At 43.1% G+C, this 25,028-nt stretch overlaps 1 protein-coding gene across 6 annotated transcripts in view; it reads left to right on the forward strand.

Annotated features, from left to right (window-relative positions):
* LOC142566349 (AP-5 complex subunit beta-1-like) overlaps window positions 1–25,028 on the forward strand; it is a 217,896-nt gene that overhangs the window by 66,384 nt on the left and 126,484 nt on the right. For all 6 annotated transcript variants that reach the window (XM_075677273.1, XM_075677268.1, XM_075677269.1 and 3 more), the window contains one exon: window positions 16,539–16,613. In XM_075677273.1, the coding sequence (XP_075533388.1) occupies window positions 16,539–16,613 (75 nt within the window). The remainder of the gene's footprint in view (window positions 1–16,538; window positions 16,614–25,028) is intronic.

Here is a 25,028-nt window from a genome sequence, read left to right on the forward strand (position 1 = left end):
CTGGGTAAAGACCATTCCTTGGCGGCATGTTATCGCTTGATAGCTCTTACAAGTTGCCTGTGTAAGCTTTTTGAAAAAAAAAAAAGAAGATTGATCATCGACTCATATATTTCCTTGAACTGAACAATATGCTTGATCCCTATCAGTGTGGCTTCAGAGAAGGGCAGCCCACAACTGATCATTTTGTGCTCATTGAAGGAAATATCCGTGGTGCATTTGTACACAAACAGTTTTTCTTATCAATATTCCTCGATATGGAGAAGGTGTTACGACACAACATGGCATTACGGGATGGCGAGACTTGTTGGAAATGGGCATCTGTGGAAATATGCTAAACATAATAGAAGGCTATTTGTCCAATTGTACCTTCCGCATGAAAATCGGCAACATATTGTTGCGACCTTTTATACAAGAAACTGGTGTACCCCAAGGAGGCGTGCTTAGCTGCATGCTCTTTATCGTGAAAATGAACACTCTTCATGCTTCATTACCACCAACTATTTTTTATTCCGTCTACGTCAGCGACATGCAAATAGGTTTCAAATCCTGCAATCTTGCAGTGTGTGAAAGACAAGTACAACAGGGCTTTAACAAAGTGCCGAAAGTGTAAATGGGCCGATGAAAACGGATTTAAAGTGAACCCCAACAAAAGTTCTTGTGTACTTTTCACAAGGAATAAAGGGCTCACTGCAGATCCCAATATCGAAATATATGGGCAATAAATACCTGTGAATAAAGAGCACAAGTTTTTAGGCATTATACTTGACTCTAAACTAACTTTTATTCCATACATGATGTAACTCAAGGTGAAATGCTTAAGAACAATGAACTTACTGAAAATTTTATCCCACACAACATGGGGCAGCGACAGGAAGTGTTCAATGAATCTTTACAAGAGCCTCATTTGATCACGATTGAACTATGGTGCCGTGATCTATCATTCTGCTGCCCTGAGCACACTAAAGATGCTAGATCCCGTCCACCATCTAAGTATCCGGCTGGCCACTGGCGCTTTCAGAACAAGTCCTATTGAAAGTTTTTATGTAGAATCAAATGAGTGGTCACTCCATCTGCAGAGAACATACATCAGCCTAACATATTTTCTGAATGTTCACTCTAATAATCAACACAGTGTTCTAATACCATTAACAATATGACATGTGCTACACTCTTTCGTAATCGTCCCTCTGTAAGACAGCCCTTTTCACTGCATGTGAGGGATCTTAGCATTCAAATGGATGTCCCTCTCCTCGAACATCGCTTAGTGCCTCCAGCGAAGCTGCTACCGCTTTGGCAGTGGCAGCTGATAGAATGTGACATCTTTTCTAGAAGTTTCAAAGCACACTCCAGAGATCGAAATCCGAATGCATTTCCTAGAACTCCAGTACAAGCACTCCTGCACAGAGTTCTACACAAATGAATCAAGTCACATGCTGGGGTGTCCAATGCAGCCGTCGGTCCATTTGTCTCGGAATCCAACATATTGCATCCGGAAACAAGTATACTTACGGCTGAGGCTTATGCACTATTGTCGGCTGTGAAGCATATAAGGAAATCAAAACGCCAAAAAGCATTTATTTATACAGACTCCCCAAGTGTTGTGAAGGCCTTGATGTCATTCTGTAGGCACAAAAATCCAGTACTTATTGAGCTCTATTGCATCCTGTGTAAAGCAAATATGTGTAACCAGCGTGTCATATGCTGGGTGCCTGGCTATCGGGGCATCGAGGGTAATGTTCTGGCAGACAAGATGGCCACGTCAATTGCATCGCAAGCTATTAATTTTACCGCTGCAGTCCCTGCCACAGATCTGAGGCCTTTCTAACGAAGGAAACTGCAAAACCACTGGCAATGCTTGCGGGACGTGGAAACGAATAATAAGCTGCACGTAATAAAGCCACAATTAGATTTCTGGCCCTCTGCAACAAAATCACGCTTAACAGATGTTCTATTCTGTCATCTCAGAACAGGACACACATTTGGCACCCATAATTTTCTACTTGCTAGAAATGTACCTCCAACCTGCGGTAGATGTGGGGAGAGGCTGACCGTCATCCACGTCGTCCTGGAGTATCAGGAAGCCGTATCTGAGAGATATTTTTCCCTAGCATACTGGCAGCACATCCATCGTCATCCTGTAACGTTTCTCGGTCCAGAACCATTTTTTGATAACACAGTCCTAGGTTTTCTGAAAGATGTTGTATTACATGTTTTAGCCCCACACATTCGTAGTGCTTTCTCTCTTCAGAGGCTGCCGCTGCAATAGCAGTATTGTATAACACATGCCTCCAGGCCCTTGTGTTTCAAGGGCTCTGGTGAGGCAGTTGTGCTCTAGGCAATTTTATTCATCTGAGGTGTATATAATAGCATTGTTTCCCAATGCACTTTAAGGTGCGTTGTACATGTCATTAGTCATTGCCATAGTCTTATTACAAATAGATTTTACGCACTTTACAGCAACTATTTTTAGACCCCTTTACAGCCACATCACATCAACTACATAGAACTATCACTTCACTGCGAAGTCACTAACACTGGCATGGCGCTCGTTGGCCATGCCTGGCCCTTGTGCCACTAAACAACATTCATTCATTCATTCATATGTACATCACCATCATCATCCCTGATCTTCTGCTTCTTTGTGCACGAGCTGATGCGTTTCCTTTTTGAAATAAAAAGTGCTTGGCAGCTTGGTCAGTCGCGGTCTTATAATATCTTGTGTTAGGCTGAAGACTTAAGGGATAACCACTATAGCACTATTCTGTGATGGCTAAGACCAACTCAGAAGAGCGAATAGTTTGTGTTCGCATGTTAACTACAGGAGCTCTTTCTTCAAGTTCCTGTGACCCTCTGCTGGGTCACGTGCCTCAGGTGTGCTGTGGTCTACTGTAGAGTCAGATGCTTTTGCTCATTTCTTGGCCACTTATAGTGGTTGGTGTGCTGATAAGCATATGTGTTATTTTTGCTTGCCGACTGCTGATCCTGTAACTTTATGTAGTGACAATTAAAAATGAATGTGTGCACAGTGTGAGGCAGCACAAGAGGGCGCAAACAATGGGCGCAAGTACTGTTAATGCTTGGGAGATCTTTGCCACACTTTGCAATGACTGCCACCCGCACCTGTGGAGAGCTGCCTTTACTGGCTGATTTCTCTTGGTTTATATTTGGGCACTTCTACGACTGTTAGCTACTGGGCCATCTGATTGGTAACCACCTGCTTCTGTTTGCTTGTATCAGCCCTTGTTAGTCTTCCCCCTCAGTCCCGTTCTCTTTTACTTCACAAATACAGTAGAACCTTGTTGATACATTCCTGTTATGTACTCTTTCCCGGTGCCAACATCGCGATCGAGAACACGAAAAGTGATCCCTTAGAGTTATGCTCATTTTTTACCGGTTCATACGTTCCCGGAAAACACAATTTTTCGGCACCAACGTTCAGTACATCGACAAACTGCAATTGTATAATACATTTTCTGGCCGCTAAATCCCATGTGAACAAGAAAAGGCACGAGGCGCGTGCGATCGAGAACAGTATATAGCCGCCCGTCTCACATGAAAGTTCTGGTGTATACACTTTCTTATTCCGGTAGCAGAAAATCTCTGGCCCGGTCGTCACACGCAGCATTCACAGCTATCGCTGCCAAACCTATTGCGATAAGCGTAGTCATCTGTTTTACAGCGCATAGTGCCATTGGTAGCGTATTGCATGCTTTTAGTAGGTGATAATCCAAGCACGCCAGTGTTCCCTGCTGCAGGCAGCGTGATGTGGGCATCATGTTTTGCTTCTGTGGCATCCGGCGTCACCCACCAGCTCGAGTTCGTTTCAGTTTTCTATTGCCCTCTTAAAACACTACGTAATAGGAAAACAACAAAACGCTTCTCGGGCCGCTGGAGCACCATCAGCTCGATGCGCGTCAGCGTCTCATGCCGCAACGATCTGTGCAACACTTCGTATTACGTAAATGACAACAATAGTTGAGTCTGTCCAATTTTTTTAGTTACTTCGGATCGTATGTTTTTCCTTGCGATTTTTTCCAAAACGTATGAACGAGGTTCTACCGTACTTCCTCTGTGATCTGCTGAATAGCATATCATCAACTCCCATTTTACAACATTAAAAAAGGATATGCCTGCCTCCAAAATGCAGTCACCATGACTTTTGGAGCCTGCATCACACTCTCTACAAATCCGACACAGACTGTCGAGTCTTCAAGTTGCATGAAAACTGAGTGGTTAGCATGTTTCGCTTGCAGCTTCATGTTGCTACAGTGGCATGAGTGATTCCTACTAGTTAGTTTTGTTTTTTATTAGCCTCTCCTCTGTGACGTCAGCTCTGCATGACTGCTATGTCATGTGGTATACAGTGCAGACCACTTATAACGTAACCGCTTTTAGCGCAGGACTGGTTATAGCGTGGATTTTTTTACCACCAATATTTCTCCCATAGAACTCGATGTATAGGCGGACCATTTATTGTGTAGGCGCGCGAAGCAGAATACCGGTTATAGCGCAGTTCCTTTAAGTGGACGACCATGACATTGGCGCACGGAGCACAACCTTTTCTCGGAGGCGTTGAGCTTGGCCCGCACGGCCTCACGGTTGCCGGGCACGCAAACGCGGAGAAGGGGGAGCATGGGCGCGCATGTGGAGACCAGCGGCGAAAAGCAAAACAAAAAGGAAGAAATGGGCGGGAGACTTTAGAGGAAGGAGGGCGAGTGTTTTCGTCATTATTGCAGCGTCCAATCAGGGTGCATGCTGCGCAGAGTGCGGGGTAGAAGCGATAGTGGCGACAGTGCACTCCCCTCCTTTTTTTTTCAGTCTCTTTGTAACATTTGTTGTGTGCACGTCGTGATCTCGTTGTGTCGTAGTTGTCCTCTGTGCACGTGTGTTGTCGGGCTTTTGTCACCATGGCGTCGGCGGTGTCTTCAAATGGTGTGAGAAAGAGGCATGCCTTATCGCTGGAGACGAAGGAATGCATTATAAGGGACATAGAAAGTAGGCTGAAGAAGGTGTTGGTGGCGGCCAAATACGGCATTTCCAACACAACCGTGTCAACCATATACAAGAACAAGGACAAATTGCGGCAGCAACTGCAGCAAGATTCGTCTTCCCTGTCATGGAAGAGAATACATACTTTTTACTACGTACTACGGACATCGTACGTAGATCATACACATATATCATACGTACGTACATCATAGTACCTACATCATACGTACTACGTACATCGAAGTACGAAGACGTAGACGCAGTGATCTTCAGATCGTTCCGTGAAGTTAGGGCTCAGAGCATAACAGTGAATGGCCCCATGCTCCAACAAAAAGCCAAGTCCCTTGGTGCTCTTTTAGGCCACGACGACTTGCAAAACACTTAATGTATGGATCCAGCTATTCAAGGATCGCCATGGCATCAGCTGCAAAGGGGTGTGCGGTGAAAGCAGTGATGTCAACGACGAGTCCATCGAAGTCTGGCTTAGCTTAAATTTGAAAACCATGCTGTTCACGTATACGGACAGAGACATATACAATGCCGACAAAGCTGGCGCATTTTACAAACTTCTGCCCAACCGCACTTTTGCGCTGAGAGGCGAAGCCTGCTCTGGTCGCAAGGCGCTCAAAAGAGCGCATAGCTGTGTTGTTCTGCGCTAACATGGATGGAAGCGACAAGCGCTGTCTGTTTGTCATTAGAAAATCAGCGAAGCCACGTTGCTTTAAAAAAAGCGAGAGTGCCTGCCAGTGACATACAGATCCAACAAAAAAGGCGTGGATGACGCAAGACATGTTTACAAGCTGGCTTTGCAAGTTTGATGAAGACATAATGACAGAGAAGTGACAGGTCGTGCTAATTCTCGACAATTACACAGCCCACAACATCAACCCAAAGTTTACTGCAGTCAAGTTAAAGTTTCTGCCTGCCAACATGACTGCAAAATGTCAGCTGCTCTACCAGGGTGTCATCGCAACTGTAAAGGCACTTTACAAAAAAGCGCATCTACGAAAGAGTTTTGCTGAACATGGAGCTGCAGCAGCAGCCTCTTAAAGTGAATTTAAGGGGCACGATTGATATGGTTGCCGCTTCGGGGTGGCAGGTAAGAGCCACTACAATAAGCAAGTGCTTCAAGAAAGCAGGCTTCTTGCACAATGCAGAGGCTCTTGACACCGATGAGCCGAGTGACAATGTTGCTGATGAGATGATCAACACCGACGACGTATGGTCCGGCCTCGTTGAAAGCAAGTTTGGTTCCGCCACAGACACCTTCCAAGAATATGCCAATGCCGGTGAGTCGGAGCTTCCTGTCTGCGAGGAGCACGGATGATGCGATCGTCGCAGTGGTGCGCGGTGGCGCGGAACTTTCAACCGAAGACGAGTCAGATGATGATGTTCACCCGACGCCAGACCCAGATGTCTTGTGCAAAGACGCTTTGAAATACCTCAGCAAAGTGAAGGTGTACTGTGCGAAGAATAGTTTGAGTGAGAAAGCGCTTTAGTGCTTAAGCCTTGTAGAGGACGAAATTGTTTGAAGCGCTGTTAAAGAAAATCTCCAGATGAAAATGACAGCGTTCTTCCGCTGATGCTGCACTTGTCAAGATAACTTGGTTTCTGTGCTGTGTTGCGATTGTGTTGCATGTGTGTGTGAATTAAATATGTAATAAATTGTGTTTGAAAGGTGGGTGGTCCATTTGGCATAGGCAAAAGCCGAAAAAAAGCATGCTTTGGTTATAACGCGTTACTGCTTATAGCGCGGATTTTTACAACTCGCGCGACTTACGTTATAAGCACTCTACACTGTATAAACATTTTTGAAAACACCTCAGCAGATCCTTAGAATGTACTCCCCTAAGCAAAGCGGACTAAGGATCCCTCTATTAAGACGATTTTCTTCTCCGCCTATGGATATAACTTTAAATTGAGGACTGCAGTCCACACATGGCACTGTGAACATTCCATGTGCACTCATGAATTTCAGTTTATATGTCTCAATTACAAATACAATAAGTTATTTTGGAGTGTGTGGTTTGTGTACTTTTGCTCACAAGCATACCTAAAGCACATTGTCCTTAAAACACACTCTTGGCTATCTCCAGTACCCATTGTTCATACCCGCACAGGAAGAGTATTAGTATTTTATAGCTTTGTATGGGGCACATGACAAAAGTATACAGAAATTATGCACTGTTTATTACCAGAAGCATGTTGTAGCTCAGCTTTTGACTGTGGTCCTGTCTACTACTGATTCAGTCACTATTAATGCTGTATACACCCTTGCAGTTTTTTAATAATATTGCACGAGCGTCGACCACATGGCGTGTCAGTGGCCATGTAGTGGCGAGGGGCACCCTTGAAGTGAACAGCGCAGCATAATACATTCGAAAAGGCAATTGTCTTGTGCGCCTGCACACACTGTTGCTAGTTCCGCTGCCTCCTCGCCTCTACAATACCGCCGACATGCTGTGTGGTCGACGCTTATGCCATATTATTAAAAAAATTGCAAGGGTGTACATGTATTCACTTAGTTTTTTTATCTTTGATATCTGTTAGCTGGATAAATCAATACATTAAGAAGAAGCTTTCACTTGGAGGCTCCTATCTAAATACAGAGTTAAGGAGAAATGGTTTTTCTCGGCAACCACTGCAGCAAATTTGATGGGGTTTGTTGCATTTACAAGAAAAAAGTTAAAATCTAGTGACTGTTGGTAGTGAATTTCTGATTTAAGCCGTCAATTTTTTGATAAAGCTTGTTGAAAATAACAAATGTCCAGAAAACAGAACTATTACGTTTACAACTCTAACTCAGCAATGAGAACCTATATCACAATTTGTAAATTGCATCAAATAATATATCTAAAGCAGACAAAATTGATGTGCTATGTACATGGCTCTCAAATAGACCACTAATAAATGATATACAGTAATAGGGCCTCTGTTATTTTTGGTTTTTATCAATGACATTGCAGATAACATTGATTGTAAAATTAAACTCTTTGCAGACGACTGCCTAATATACAGAGAAATACGTAATCACGAGGATCAAGTTCTGGTCATTAATTCACTAGCAAAAATAACCGAATGGTGTGATAACTGGCAAATGACCATTAATACAAACAAAACTGTTTGTATGACAGTAACGAGAAGAAAGCACCCATCGCTTTTCCACTACACACTTAACGTTAGCCTCGTAACTAGAGTTCAACAGCATAAGTGTCTTGGTTTAACAATAACGTCTGACCTTAACTGGACATCACATATTAACAACATTACTTCTTGTGCATTACGAAAACTCTTTTTTTTCTCAAAAGGTGCCTGCGGTTGGCACCAACTAATGCCAAACTTTTAACTTGCATTACATTTGTGAGATCTGTCCTTGAGTATGCTAATGTCGTATGGTTCCCGTACACTAAAACAAACATATCTAAACTGGAAAGCATCCAGAGAAAGGCAATTAGGTTTATCCACCGAAAATACCAGCACAGTGATTCCTCTACTCTTCTCCTAACACAGTCAGGGCTCTCAACTTTGGCGGTTCAAGCAAAACGAGCTTGTCTAAAATTTCTGCATCACATACTACACAGCCATTAAAAATAAATGCCTCTGCATATGTTACTTTTCCTAAATCCTGCGTACTTCGTCATAATCATCCACATACACTAAATCAGTTCCTTTGTAATAACGATACTTTTCAGTCTTCCTTTTTCCCCCGTGTTGTTCGCAAGTGGAATAACCTAGATGCATCTATAACTAACGCAGTATCGCAGTCTGATTTTGGTAAGTTATTAGAAGATGAAATAAGTAGTTAGGAAAAACTAGTTCCTGTGCACATATAATCGTCAGAACTTCCATTTTCTAAACATTTACCTCCTTTGTTTCTTTCCTTGCTTTTATAAAATGGTAATAATCTTTACGTACATGTAACCTGAAGTGTACTATTTATGTGAGTTGCTCTTGTTATTCATATTATATTAGTGTTGTAAAATTGTGCATTGAACCTGTTTGATGTATTTCCATTTACATGTTTTGATGTTCTTACCATTCGGTATATAAAACATGCATTGTATGTATAATCATATGCCCACCTGCTGTGGTATCGATATGAGACTGGCAGTATTGTAAATAAAATAAATAAAAATATCTGGTGGCTAAGGGCATCGATACTATTTTTTCTACTTGAGAGGACTGGCACAGTAACTACTTTATGCTTGCATTAAAAAAAATTCGCACACATATAAACATGGCATAACGTTGGTTTATATGAACATGTCAAGAAACATGGTTGTGTTTAATTTTGGTATGGTCAAAAAAAAGTTATGAAGGGGGCTTAGAGCAGAACTTGTGACTCATGGTTTGCAGCACTTGACGTGAGCAACAATGTAGTTTTCAGCCATTTATGCTTTTTCTGAGTTTTATAAAGAGCAAAGTGTTGGTTCGAGCTAGTTGGTAATTCATACTTAATACTGTTTAAGCGCAGAATTTATAAAAAACCACGATAAGCGATAACCCAAACACCTATGTTCCCTGCTGCAGGCGGCGCAAAGCGAGCATCACATTTTGCTCCGGTGGCACTGTATTTAGGTGTCACGTAAAGCTAAATCAGAGGTGCGCGAGATGTTAACCGCTCTCAGCGAAAGTATGAAACAGTTAGGTAATAGGATCACTGAGATGCAAAGCAAGATGACGACCTTAGAAGCAAACACCAACCAGCGGTTGGCCAAAATGGAATCCTTTCTCGAGTTTGTTGTGGGCCCGGTAACACCACCGAACTCACCAATGCGTCTTTCTGACCCAACAGCTAGCAACGTAGCCCCGATTCTAGCCCCACCTAGGGTCGATGTCCGGCTCGTAAGAGATGGCTCCTCCCCTTGAGACATTCCGAATTTGGCAATGGAACTGTAGGGGCTTCTCTAGGAAGAAGGCTCCCCTACAGCAGTATCTACGCAGTTGTGAAAAGATCCCCCAGGTTATCTTATTACAGGAAACCCTCTCGCCTGGCATCTCAATGACTGGGTTTTGCTCGATCGTCGTGCAGTCGGGGGGGAGGGTACTCTTGTACTCTTGTTAGTAAGAAACTCACTCATGTGACACGTGATCTCAAATTGGCTGGTAGTAATATTGAGTATGTAATGTTAGAGATCATACCCGGTTGGGTCAACCAAGACAGCATATATGTTCTTAACATATGTAGTAGTCCCAACGAAAAAAGGCAACGATTTAAGACTCTGCTCCGCAAGGCCGTAGACATGGCAGGCTCAAGCCCTCTTATTGTCGCAGGAGACTTTAATGCCCCACTTCATGTCTGGGGTTATAAATATGATACCAATAAGGGTAAGCATCTCTGGCAGAATGCGATGAATCTGGACCTGACGCTGATCACTAACCCTAACTTTCTAACCCGAATCGGGACATCCACGTGTAGAGACCCTACCGCTGATCTCATCTTCGTCAAGAACGTGACTGAGGCCAAATGGAATGACTTGGCTGAGACCCTTGGTAGTGACCACTATATTTGTGAGGCCCAGCTTCCTATCGTAGGTAAAAAACAGTGCGAATTCTCGTATATGGACTCGGATAAATTCCGCAAGCTTTGGGAGGAGAGGCCTCCCTCAGATTCCCGAACTACCATAGAGCAATAGGTGGTTCAGGTCCAAGAGGACGTTTGGCGTGCAACCTCGAAGGTCTGCACCGACCTTCCTGTTGAGAAAATGGATAGCAGGTTAGCCCATCTGTTAGAGGCCAAACAGTCCATTCTCAACAGGTGGAAGTGTCAACGACTTAATTGTAGGTTACGCAAAAAGATATCTGAGATTAACAATCACATTGAGGAGCATTGTGTAACCCTCTCTAAACAGCAGTGGGATGAGGTTTGCAATTCAATTGACGGCCAAATGCGCAATGGCAAAACTTGGACCTTGCTTAAGCATCTGCTTAACGAGACCAATACTAAGTCTAATCAGAGGCATGTCATTGGTAGAACCATACATGAGGCCCCACGAACGACTTCTGAGGACGAAATAATTCGCACACTCGCTAACAAATATCTCCCAGTCTGCTCAGGGCGGTCTCCTGTACACCTCGATTACCAGGGCCAGGCCAATTCCTACCTGGATGCAGAGTTTGGCGTTGAGGAGATTCGTAGGGTTCTACATGGGACTCAGTGGTAGATCCGCACCAGGGCCAGATGGCATCTCCAACAAGGCGTTGTGAAATCTGGATGACAAATCAATCAAATACCTCACAGAGGACATTAATGAAATTTGGAGGAATGGAACCGTCCCATTACCTTGGAAGACTGCTCTCGCAGTACTCATCCCCAAACCTGGCAAAACACCTAGCGTTGACAACTTGAGGCCCATCTTGCTTACATCCTGTGTGGGTAAGGTAGCGGAGCACGCGGTCCTGAATCGACTCCCTCGATTCATGGAGAATAATGACATTTACCCCCATAGTATGATAGGATTCAGACCAGGCCTATCCACACAGGATACCATGAAACTGATTAAGCATCGAATCATAGACAATGACTCTAGCGACACTTGGGCCGTTTTGGGACTTGATCTTGAGAAGGCCTTCGACAGCGTTCTACATTCGCATATCCTAGCCTCTATATCTCGGCTCAATCTGGATGAGAGATTTTACAACTATGTTAGATCGTTCCTCTCGGATAGGAAGGCTACCCTCCGGGTGGCCGATCTCGAATCACAACTACTGGAACTTGGCAAGAGGGGCACCCCACAGGGGTCAGTCATTTCCCCCTGTTTATTCAATATAGCCATGGTCGACCTAAGCCGAAAGCTTCTCGAGATTGAAGGCATCAAACACACTATGTATGCTGACGATATAACTATATGGTGCACAGGAGGCAATGACAGTCAGGTTGAGGGAGCCTTACAGGAGGCCATAGACACTATCGAAACCTATCTCGAACCCACTGGTCTCAGATGCTCCCCCTTGAAGTCGGAACTTTTGCTGTATAGTCCCGAGAAACGCGGTCCAAGGCCCAAGGGGTGGACATCGTTAGAAAATAGAGACATTAACCTATATACAAGAAACGGTGTCCGTATACCCAGAGTCGATTCAATCAAGGTCTTGGGCATGATCGTTGAGTCAGGAGGTACAAATGGCAAGACTATACATAAGCTATTTGCTAAAACTGAAAGTGCTGTTCATTTAGTTCGGAGGGTATCAAATCGGCATCGTGGACTCATCGCGCACAGCTAACTCGCCTCACAACAATGAAGGCAGGGAGATCCATCTTGCAGGAACTCGGATATCACCCAGATAGAGTAGCGGAGAAGTTCTCTGACGTTCCTCCGTCGATTCGTGAGAACATTACGGTCGCGCCAATACCTAGGAACATGCACCTCGATCATAATCGCAGTAGAAGGAGGGCAAGGGTGGCCAACCTCCTTAGGCAAATACACAGTGATCAGCGACAGGTCAGCTTTGTGGATGCCGCTTCTTGTAAGGGACGTCGGGCGTTCACCATCGTCACTGTCGATGGTCGGCAAGGAATCACAAATGCTGTCTCGGTTCGGACGAGGGACTCCGAAATAGCTGAACAAATGGCTATTGCACTAGCCCTATCGGATAGCTCACGGGACGTCATCTATAGTGATTCAAGATCTGCAGTCAGAGCATTTGAAAAAGGCACCGTTTCCAAACAGGCCCTCAGACTTCTTGGGGGCAAGGCAATCATGCACCACTTCATTTATTGGTTTCCCGCACATCAGGGTCAGATAAAGGGTGCTCCTCCCAACCTCAACGAGTCGGCTCACGGGGCTGCGCGTGAACTTGCCCACCGTGCTACCCTCGACCAATCGGAAGCCGACTCCCCAGAGAACAGGGACACGCCCTCCACCTACAACAAGATTACTAAACACTACTATCTCAGCCGTAGAACCTACTTTGTTCCTCATCCGCGCCTCAGTAGAGCTCAAGCATTACCGCTCCGTCTACTACAAACAAATACCTATCCCAATCCATCGCTCTTACATAAAATCTATCCGGATATTTACACCAATGCTACCTTCCACGATTGTGGAGAAATAGCCACGTTAGACCACATGCTCTGGCAGTGTGCCCGGTCATGCTCTATCATCGCCAACAGCTCGGCCAGATGGGAGGCGGTCCTCCGCAGCCCTCTTCTGGCTGAACAACTCTGGACTGTCCAGCAGGCCCACGATGCATTCCGGTTCCCATGTGGGAGCGGCCCGCTTTGTGAAGACTCACAATCTGCAGGACTTCATTAAAGTTTACCATACCATACCACCAGCTTAATTTTGTCGTGGATTTAAAACACTGAGCAATTAGAAAGCAACAACGTGCGTCTTGAATTGTTCAGGCCCCACCCGTTCGAGGTGTGTCAGCATCCCATGCCACAACGATTCTCACCAAGAGGGTGCGTCAAAACTTATACCAAAATTTTCTGCCCAAAGAAGCTGCTGACCCAGGCCACACTCGAGAGGTACCAACGTAACTTTGTCGAAGCCACAAACATAACTATGTGTGTCTTGGGCCACTTGAGCCCTACTAGCTCGGCGCGTATAGCTGTCTCATGCTGCAGTGATTTGCACAATGCTTGGCATTACATCGATGTCAACTACAGTTGAGTCTATCATATTTTTTGTGACTTAGGATCGTATTTATTTGTTGTTGGTACACTTATTGTCTGGCTTTTTCCAAAAAGTATCAATGAGGTTCTACTGTAATGAAACAAAGCACCTGTACGAGAGAGACTTGTCCGTGTCATGCAGAGGTTAAAGGGACACTGAAGAGGAATACTCAACTAAGCTGGATTGGTAAATTACCATTTGGGAATGCCATAAAGGCCCCTGTTACGATGAGTGGAGTTTTGGTAAAGTGGAAGAGACAAAAATGAAAATCATGAGCCATTCCACTAAGTGAAAGTGGATGACCAGCGAAGTTGTGTAGCACACGACAAAGAGGTGACACAGAATGTTGAACAAAGGTACGAACACATTTATTGTCTTGATTGGTGGTCATTGTGACAAAAGGTATGCACACACATTTATTTTTATACATCCGCGTTCATTCGTGTTATACATTCATTATATGCATTTGTGTTTTCATTTCACAATATATTGAGGCAAAGAATTTGAAACCAAAATCACTGCACTGACTGGCACTGGGAAAGTGCATCAGCGCCGTCGCACAGGTAGGAGCAGTATGGGAACACTAGCATGATGAGTGGCGTCAAAGCCAGCTGTGGAAGACGACGACGATGAAGGCACGAGCGATATATTGAGACAGAATTTGAGGCTGAAATCACCACACCGACTTACAGTGGGCGAGTGCCATCAGCGCCTTCGCAGAGGGAGGGGACAGTATGAGAATGCTGGTATGATGAGCGGCAACAGAGCCAGCTGTGGAAGAAGACCACGATGACGACGAACGCGTGAGCAGTGGCATAAGTGCATTTGCGCGGTTATGCCAACGAGCCAGCTGTGGTAGAAGACGACGAACGTGTGAGCAGTGGCACAAGCCATTGCTGATGATGATAGTTTTATCTCGCACAGATTTGTTGACAGGCACGAAAAATGCATGGAACCCTAGCCATAAACAGCCTCGCTGTAAAAGACAAATGGTGGTGTCACCTTGAGGTCCCTGCATTAGCTTCTTATGACGTCACGTATATTGGCAGCTTCTGCTTCGTCTTCTTTGTCGTTGTCGTCGTCGTCGTCGTCGTCGTCGTCGTCGTCGTCGTCATCATCATCATCATCATCATCAGCCTATTCATGTCCACTGCTGGACGAAGGCCTCTCCCTGCAATCTCCAGTTACCCCTGTCCTGTGCCAACCGATTCCAACTAGCACCCGCAAATTTCCTAATTTCATCACCCCACCTAATCTTCTGCCATCCTCGATTGCACTTCCCTTCTCTTGGTACCAATTATGTAATCCTAATGGTCCAACGGTTAGAACCTGCACATTACATGACCTGCCCAGCTCCATTTTTTTTCTCTTAATGTCAATTAGAATATCAGCTATACCCATTTGCTCTCTGATCTAAACTGCTCTCTTTCTGTCTCTTAACGTTATACCTAGCATTCTTCGTTCCATCACTGTTTGTGCGGTCCTTAACTTGTTCTCAAGCTACTTTGTCAGTCTCCAAGTCTCTGCCCCATATGTCAGCACTGGTAAAATGCACCAATTGTACACCTTCCTTTTCAATGATAATGGTAAGCTTCCAGTCAGGGGCTGGCAATGTGTGCCATATGCAATTCAACCCATTTTTATTCATCTATGAATTTCCTTCTCATGAGCAGGGTTCCCTGTGATTAATTGACCTAGGTAAATGTACTCCTTCAGACTCTAGAGGCTGACTGGCAATCCTGAACTCTTGTTCCCTTTCACGGCTATTCATCATTATCTTTCTCTTCTGCATATTAATCTTCAACCCCACTCTTGCATTCTCTCTGTTAAGGTCCTCGATCATTTGTTGTAACTCATCTGCAGTATTGCTGAATAGAACAATGTCATCGGCAAACCGAAGGTTGCCGAGATGTTTGCTGTCGATCCTTACTCATAAGCCTTCCCAATTCAGTAACTTGAATACTTCTTAATTCCAAGCACGCAGTGAATAGTATTGGAGAGATTGTGTCTCCTTGTCTGACCCCTTTCTTTGCAGGTATGTTCCTACTTTTATTGTGGAGAATTAAGGTAGCTGTGGAATCTGTAGATATTTTCCAAGACATTTACGTAGGCGGTCTGTACTCCTTGATTACGTAATGCTTCTATGACTGCTGGTATCTCTACCGAATCAAACGCCTTTTCGTAATCTATGAAAACCATATAGAGAGGCTGATTGTACTCTGCAGATTTCTTGATTACCTGATTAAAGACATGGATGTGATCCATTGTAGAGTAACCCTTCCTGAAGCCAGCCTGTTCCCCGGGTTGGCTTAAGTTGCCCTTATTATATTGCAAATTATCTTGGTGAATATTTTATGTAACACTGGAAGTAACCTAATGGGCCTATAATTTTTCAATTCTTAAATGTCTCCCCTTTTGTGGATTATTTTTATGAGTCAGTTAATTGCTAAGCAAGGCATTTCATTGCATTTTAAAGGAATGAAAGACTCGACCTAATATGTTTTAAAACTTTCTTTTTGTAAAAAAAAAAAAGCCCAAATATCAGAGGCTACCTTGAAATTGTTGATTTCACACTAATGCACTGTGACCTGGACGTCAAATTTAAAAATGGAAACATTGCCCCTCATTTTTACTTCTAATACCAGTCTTTCTTCACTGATTAAGCTGATCTAGCATAGCTTTTCAGCGTCTCTTTAATTGTTAGAACTGCCAACGTGCATTCAAAAACCTTGGGTTAGTCTCAGGTGATTTATAATTTTTTTCATGGTGGTATCAATTTTTTTTTTTTGGTCATGAGAAACAGAGTTACATGTGCTAGATGATTCGATTCCACCACAAAGTAAGTTATGTTGAGTGTCTTGCTGGCACAGCTCTAGGATGTAACTCTGGTACTGCTGTGTTGTTCAGTTGATGATGCAGCTTTTTTTCTCACAGTTGCTGAAATTGTGCTGCTCACAGTTCTCTTCGTGCTACGAGCTACCCTTGGTCCAGTTGATGCTAACTATGCAGGTAGGTGCCTGTGGGGCATTCTACAGAGCACTGGTGGCACAGACTTTAAATCTTTCATTTACCATCTTGTTTTGCAATGCTAAGGAAATGCCAATCTCCGAAGACATTTCAGATCTCTATGCATTGACCAGTGATGTCATGCTTGCTGACATGCAGTGGCAAATGTGCAATCTATTTTTGTGGTCAAGTCAGCTGCATATGTGTATAACTAGCTTACTACTACCATCTTCTAATAATGCTGCAGTGAAACGGTGTCAGCTTGCCCACGCACAATGTCCTTACCGGCTGCTCACATAATTTAAAAAGTAATGAAGAGCTGCAAGCGAGTAGAACTAGCTGTATGTTGCAGTCAAAGCCTACATTCACCACAGATAAGGGTGTTTCTATACATCTATTTTCAGCTCATTTCTGCCATGTGGTAACAGGCAGAATTGTGTCACGTGCATGCTCCTTCTTCATAGTTCTTTGCTTTCTTGAAAGCAGGGTGTCGAACTGAAAAGTATACTGGTTCAGGGTCGTGCAGCTTTGACATCTGTCCTATTTTGTTTTGGTTCGGGGAAATAAAATTACTAACGTTTCACAAACTGGTTCACAACATCTAACCAGTTCAGTGCAGAACTTTTGATCCTCAACCTCCCATTTTGATGTCACGTGACAAGGCATGCACAGACTAGTAACTAGCCTGAGTACAAGCTTTGATATCATATAGTTATGAGGTCACTTCACTAGCACGTGGGAAATAGGGTGATGTTTTACGGGGTTTTATACATGGAAATTTAATGTTATGCAGCTATAGCTTCATTTGTCCAACTGTAACTTTAGTTGCCTGGCTGGCTTTATGTAGTATTTTCAATTGAACACATACTGGCTGTCCGAACTAAATGTTGCCAGTAATTAAAAAAATAATGGATGGCTTTACATGAACGGCAGTCGCTGTATGTTAATGGGAGCTGTCCATGCTAGTCATGAGTATTTTTTTTCATTTTATGAAAATAATTATTTAATTAACTTACAACCTTTAATTGAGCATCAAGCTTTTAATTAGCTCGCCTAATAATAATAATGTGTCAATGGAAAAGTTGTGTAGGATGTCCAGAAATAATCAGTAACAGCATTTAGAGCCACCTAGGATTTGTGCAGTCCTTTCTTTTTTTCAATGAAAGCCCCAGAAATTTAATATATACCGCATGAAAACGCATCTGGAAGTCAGTGATAGCAGCATCAGTAATAGAACTGTCATTTCTTTTTAAGTGGACATCTTTTCGATCATGTGTACTCAACGTTCTGAACTTATGAGCATTAGAAGATAATAAGTAAGGAAAGGTATTGTCAAATAAATTTTGCTTCACATTATGCAGAGCTCATCTTCATTCAGGTTCCACTGAGAAATGTGCGGCCCATCTGCTCGTAGAATGGGATATCTTGAATTGATGAAAGATAAAGATATATCAAACCAAGCAAGGTAGGTAGAGAACAGGAATATATTTATTGACAAATGCAGTTACTTTAGTTTTAAGGAGAGACCAGTTTACAGAAACACTGAACCTATAAAGCTTTCCAAGGTCATTGTTGATTGCTTGAAGTCTGCCTTGGTGTCACAAACAAGCTTAGAGTGCTTAGAGGACATAGTGAAGTGAATAAAGAGAATGTCACTTAGTCCCAGTGATACTGTTAGTGATGAGGTTAATTCAGGATTACCCGCTGTGGTTGCTCAGTGGCTATGGTGTTGGGCTGCTGAGCACGAGATCGCGGGATCGAATCCCGGCCACGGCGGCCGCATTTCGATGGGGGCGAAATGCCAAAACACCCGTGTACTTAGATTTAGGTGCACGTTAAAGAACCCCAGGGGGTCGAACTTTCCGGAGTCCTCCACTACGGCGTACCTCATAATCAGAAAGTGGTTTTGGCACGTAAAACCCAATAATTTAATTTAATTTTAACTCGGGATTCAAGATCCATAGTGTGTGGGGGTTTCACCCGAGCTCTTGGGACAACGGAACAACAACACAGCAGGGCAGACAATCATGAGGGCATTTATTGCGCCTTTTATACACCAATATATAACCAGCCGAATTATCGATAGACCATGCTGATGGGCGCGCAACAAATGTAGGAAGTCTGACTCACCGTGACCGGATAACGAGCGAATATGTTCACGTCATGCTAGACACTTAACACCTGGTCGTTCGCGCGTACGGTCTCATGAACGGTGGCGCGTTCGAACGATCGGGTTCGTCCATTCTGGTGTAGGCCTTGTGAGATGGTCTCGTAAAAGCAGGGGTTGGCGCGTGCGCGGAACATCTGCGCCGCTTGCCTATCCCGAGCCAAAGTGGAAGAGCCTATTAAGAGCCTACTCCCTGTCGTGCCCAGCTAACCCTGGCATTAGGTGGCGCTAGCAGCACAACACTCGCACCATCTCTCGTCATCATCATCATCATCAGCCTGGTTACACCCACTGCAAGGCAAAGGCCTCTCCCATACTTCTCCAACTACCCCGGTCATGTACTAATTGTGACCATGTTGTCCCTGCAAACTTCTTAATCTCATCCACCCACTTAACTTTCTGCCATCCCCTGCTACGCTTCCCTTCCCTTGGAATCCAGTCCGTAACCCTTAATGACCATGGGTTATCTTCCCTCCTCATTACATGTCCTGCCCATGCCCATTTCTTTTTCTTGATTTCAACTAAGATGTCATTAACTCGCGTTTGTTCCCTCACCCAATCTGCTCTTTTCTTATCCCTTAACATTACACCTATCATTCTTCTTTCCATAGCTCACTGTGTTGTCCTCAATCTAAGTAGAACCTTTTTCGTAAGCCTTCAGGTTTCTGTCCCGCACGTGAGTACTGGTAAGACACAGCTGTAAGACAGGTACACTTTTCTCTTGAGGGATAATGGCAACCTTCTGTTCATGATCTGAGAATGCCTGCCAAACACACACCAGCCCATTGTTATTCTTCTGATTATTTCAGTCTCATGATCCGGATCTGCGGTCACTACCTGTCCTAAGTTCTCTCGTAATGCTCTGCAACTAGGCTGTGTCAGGACTAAGCTATGCGGAGAACCCAGATCACAGGAGACACGAGACATGCAGGGAAAGCAGCATATTAGGGGACGTGTGACAGTCGCGCATCTCCACAAGTGTTAGTCGATGATGCAGTCATGTGAGTGGGCTAAAGTCTTTAATTAAGAAATTGTGAAAGGTTAAATGTATAAGAGACATCAATAGACCTTAATGACTGTGAAGAACCAGAAGCCATGGAAGGGTAGTCGCTGCTTGATGAGATAGCAGGATAGTTGAAGCCTCCATGAAGAAATATTGGAGCTTTCACAAACCTATTAACAATAACAACAGGCTTATAATATAAGTAAATTTAGGTATGAAATACAGTTAAACCTTGATATAACCGAGTTAGTGAAATCAGCAATTTGCATCGTTGTATTCAAAGTCAACCTTTTGTGCAAATAAGTGTGGTCATCGATGGCTTTTCCTTGCATGGAAGGGGCCGCAATGTGTTTTTTCTGAATCGCCAGGCAATCGGAAAAAGCAAATTTGAATGAGAAAAGAAATTATTTTGTTGAATTTGAGACTCGGCAACGAAAGATAGTTTCGTGGCGTATTGGTAATGTCTTCAAATCAGCGGTGTGAAGCAAAGCCAGCCACGCTTTCACGTTCACTCCATACCTGCGATTGATTATGTCGTTAACAGTGGGACGACACTATTATGAAAAGCATGAGCAGCAGGAAGGAAGTGAATGCCTCTCATCTGCCTCTCACTTCAACACACCTCCGAAACTCGAGAATATGCAACCTCCAGTACTAAATGCGTGAGAAGACAGCGCACATGATGCCACATCATCTCAACATGCCTGCTCTTTACACACGTGGCAGATTATTTATTTATTTTATTATTTATTTATTTATTTATTTATTTCAAAGTAGCTTACAGGCCCCAAGGGGCGCATTGAGTAAGGAGGGCATCATTGAACAAATGACAATAGAAAACCAATACATGAGAACTAAACATTTGAGAGCTAAAAATGTTTAATGATAACATGCTTGCAAAACAGCGTTACAAATAAAAATGCTGAAGAAATACAAAGAGTTGTCAGGAAAGGAATGAAAAGTACAGTTCACAGTAACATAAAAAGCGGCGTATCACTCATGCAAAATAACGCACATAGCGCGAGCACATACACAAAATTGAAACAACCAATTGAAAAAAAAAAAATGGGAAAGAATAAGAATGCTCAGAGAAAGAGACAATTCAACCTGGCTTACAGAATGGCACATTGAAAAAAAAAAGAAAGGATAGAGAGAGAGACATGGCACATATATGACACATATTATATGACATGACATACATGCAGATGAATATACTTGCTATGATGAAAAGTGTGGGTTCAGTAGTTGCCTGAATTTATCATTGCTCATTTGCGTGACAGTGCTGTTAGGAAGCAAATTCCATAACCGAATAGCTCGTGGTAGAGCTGAGAAGTCAAGTGCATTAGTGTTCCCAGAAATGCGAGTGAGGCATAAACCATTATAAAGTCGTCATGACGTGTAAGACGTGTTCCAGTGGCAAGTTTGATGGCTTCATTTGGTGACCATATCTATGGAGCAAGGACGTAAGTGCTACGTCACATCGATTACTTGGTGATTTAAGGGAAAGGTCGAGTTTTATTTGAGTAATGCTTGGCTGGTAGTTGCAATTGCGGGAAGTGAATCGACCAGCTTGGTTTTGGATGGCTTCTAACATCCAGATTAAGTATTCATGGTAAGGAGACCATGAATAAATCCACTTCAGCAGTCGCTTTTTGTCGTGCACAGTGCATTATTTGAGAGGTGCGCTCTCAAGCAGCTGCTTGCGATTCAACCATTTGACCATCTGCGTCCGCAGAAGTGTCCATTTACTGTCTCATTACTTCTTCGAGGCAGGAGTGAAATTTCATTATATTGAAATCGTGTATAAACACACTTTTGTTATATTGAGTTCATTAGATTGAGGTTTAACTGTATATACCGAAGGAGGTCTCATAGTCTGTAAAGGCAAGACCTCCTGTTGATACTTACAAGCAGGAAAATAAGAATTGTTATTAGAGCAAATGGCAGATTGATGTATGCGTGAATAAAATATGAGCCTAAATACTAATAAACAATAAAACAGAGGTATAAAAAAAAGGAAAAGATATACATAAAAATGTATATTGAGTCAAGTTTATACGTATTACAAGAGCACAGGAAGCTCGAATTTTCATGAACATTTAATGGCATTATATTCTTTAAGGTTAGTGGGTAAAGTGCTCTATATAGTGAAGTTAAGACAAAATTAGCAGTGAATTTTCCATAATTAGTTCTTGGTTTAAGCAACATAAGTTATTCAGTGAATTTAATCTTATAGAAGCGACATAGGGGAACTGATCTGGGTTAATCAGGACTATTGGGAGTTTTCCAGTGACAAATTTATAAAATAAAATGTCATGGGAGTATTTGTTTAACTTGTCCAGTGGTAGCGTGTTGTGATCACAAAGCAACAAGGAAGTATCAGCTGTTGGATTGATAAATGTCATGATTCGTATAGCCCGATTGTGAATGCGTTACAGTGTGGACAAATGTGTGGGATAAGTGTTGCGCAATGGTAGATAAGCAGTAATTAAAATGACTGTGAACAAATGTGTAATTAAAATGATAGCAGGGTTTTAATATCAAAGTATGACCTAGCATTTAATAAAATACTAATGCCGCATGCCAATTTCTTCATTAGTGAGTTTATATGCGTGTTGTGTTGGGGTTTAATGGCGCATAAGCAACTTAGGCTATCATGCGCCAAACGCAAGGTCAAATGTGAGTTTATATGCATAGTAAATTTTAGATGCGCAATTTTACCCCAGTAAGGTAGTGTTGTCATAAGAAAAATGTTATGTCATTACCAATACGAATAGATGGAGTGCCAGAAATGTACCGATTGTATGAAAAAAAGATAATAAAATTAGACTTCTTAGTGTTAACACTTATTCCCTTACTCCAGTACCAATTCAATACTTTGGCGACATCTGCTAATTTTGGATAACAGTAAGGCTATACATTTACTTGCAGTTAGTATGGTAGTGTCGCCAGCATAGATTATATGCTCATTTGAATAAGGTCATTGATATAGATTAAGAATGAAAGAGGACGAGGAATAGAGCCCTGGCAGCACACCAATAATAGTTATTATAGGTAATGAGTAAGTACCAGATATGTATACCAATTTTTCTCTATCATGTAAGCAATTGTGGAGTAAAGTTAAAGCTGGGCTGGTTATTCTAATAGATGCTAGCTTCTGAAACAATGTGCTGTGAACAATGGAATCGAATGCCTTTGAAAGGTTGATGAATATCGCAGCAACACAACTACCAGCATCTATTGCAGTTTTAATGTTGTTTGTTCAAGATAATAAATATTAATGCTAGCTCAGTAGAATAGCCTGGTGGAAAACCAAATTGACTTGGAGAAAAAAAATGTTAAATTTTGTCATATAGTTAGTCAAACGAGTAACCATAATTTTTCAATAACTTTGCTGAAGAAAGTATGGCAATAGGACAGTAGTTTAAGGTGAGGCATTTGTCGCCTTTCTTAAAAACAGGAATTAGCTTGGCCTTTTTTAATGCAGCTGGAAAAATGCCAATTTTAATTTTTAGGTTGATGATGTATGAAAACATGTCACAGATTAAATGGGCTATTATTTTCATGTGAACGGAGTGAAAGCCATCCTCTCCTGCACTTGTCTTTCATGTGATGGATGACAGTGCATACTTCTTTGGGTGAAACAAGATAAAGAAAGAAATTTTAAGGCTGACGGGGACAGAAGGAATTGACAGATTCAAATGAGTCGACTTTCTGTGCGGAAAATAATTGTTGAAGGCATTTGCAATGTCAGAAGGGTTATCGTAGGTGTGATCTCCTGACTGAATCTTGGGTATGAGGGCATTAGACGTAGTCCTGCCGAGGAGGGAGTTGATTGCACTCCACTGCTGTTTCAGGTTATTGCCAGCACTTTTAATCTTGTTCTCATAATAAATCTTTTTGGTGTCATTGAGAAGCCTCTCTAAAATGTCAGATTAGGTCTTGTAGCGGTTATGTAAATTAATGTTGAATGGCTGTCTCTATTTTTTTACAATAGTTATCTTTCTTTTGTGGACAGTTTAGTATGCTAGTGGTCATCCATGAGTTATATGCAGTTAAAAACGTATGCCTACAAGGAAATAATTTAGTGCTTTATGGGGAAGGTGAAGAGGAGTAGTGGAGAAGGAAGAAGGGAGAAGTAAACAGGAATTCTGGTGGACAGCCGAGTGTCTGTTTCATTACAATGGCACAGTCGACAGGACCATTCTTCAACGCTCAGAGATACTCCCGCATTCTCATCCTTCTACGCAAGTACCTTGGGGATGGTGCCCAAGCCTCCTCTATGGTTTCTGTCACCGGAAGCGCCCAAGTTTGTGATGCGGGAGGGCACTCTATAGCATCGCTACTGGCAAAAGAATCAGGGAGATGAACACCATTTCCTGGTCCTTCCTGCCCCTTTGAGCTCCCAGATATTATATGCTACCCATGATACACTGGAAGAAGGACACGCTGGCCGAAGAGCCACGCTGAGGAAGGTTCAAGAACGCTTCTGGTGACCAAGCATGGAAAAAAGTGTTCGCTCATACGTGATGAGCTTAGAGTTGTGCCAGCAGCACTGACCATTAACAGGGTGCCAGGCTGGTCTCCTCATGCCATTTACAGTGCCAGGGACCGTTTCGACACCATTGGTATCGATCATATTGGCCCACTGCCTGTACCGGTTGCCACTGCAGCTGGCAACCGGTACATCCTAGTTGCTTTAGACTACTTATCGAAATTCATGGAGTTTGCTGCCATGCCTTCCACTGTTGCACAGTTGCAGTGCAATTGGCGGTCCTTTGAAGGCCCTTGAAAGATATTTCTGCTATGGAGACCAGCTAGGACGGTACGAGTTTGGAACCACAAGCATCTCAGCCTTGGTACCCACACATTTCGGCATATACGCCGAATCTGTCCCGACTGGTGCTTACAAAATGTTGTGCCTGATAAATCGGCTACAAGGGGGTAGGTTAACCGTGGAGAAAAGCTGCATTGCTTAGCCTGAAGGATTTATTTACTGCGTGTGCTGCCAAAGATACTTGGAACTGCTTTGTTTTGAACCGGTAGCCGTTAATGTTTTATTCATGTTTGGTTCTGGTTCAGGCAAGTTACAAGAATATTGATTCATGTTTGCATCCTGTTCTGCCCTAAATTTCGGATCATGTTTGCAGTATGTTCGATGCCCTGCTTGAAAGTCTGTGCAAACACCTTTCTTCATGGTGAAACTCTTTCTCTGCTTTGTAGACAATGTCTTTAATAAATACCAACA

The sequence above is a fragment of the Dermacentor variabilis genome, unplaced genomic scaffold (genome assembly GCF_050947875.1).
Source record: "Dermacentor variabilis isolate Ectoservices unplaced genomic scaffold, ASM5094787v1 scaffold_12, whole genome shotgun sequence".
Taxonomy (NCBI): domain Eukaryota; kingdom Metazoa; phylum Arthropoda; class Arachnida; order Ixodida; family Ixodidae; genus Dermacentor; species Dermacentor variabilis.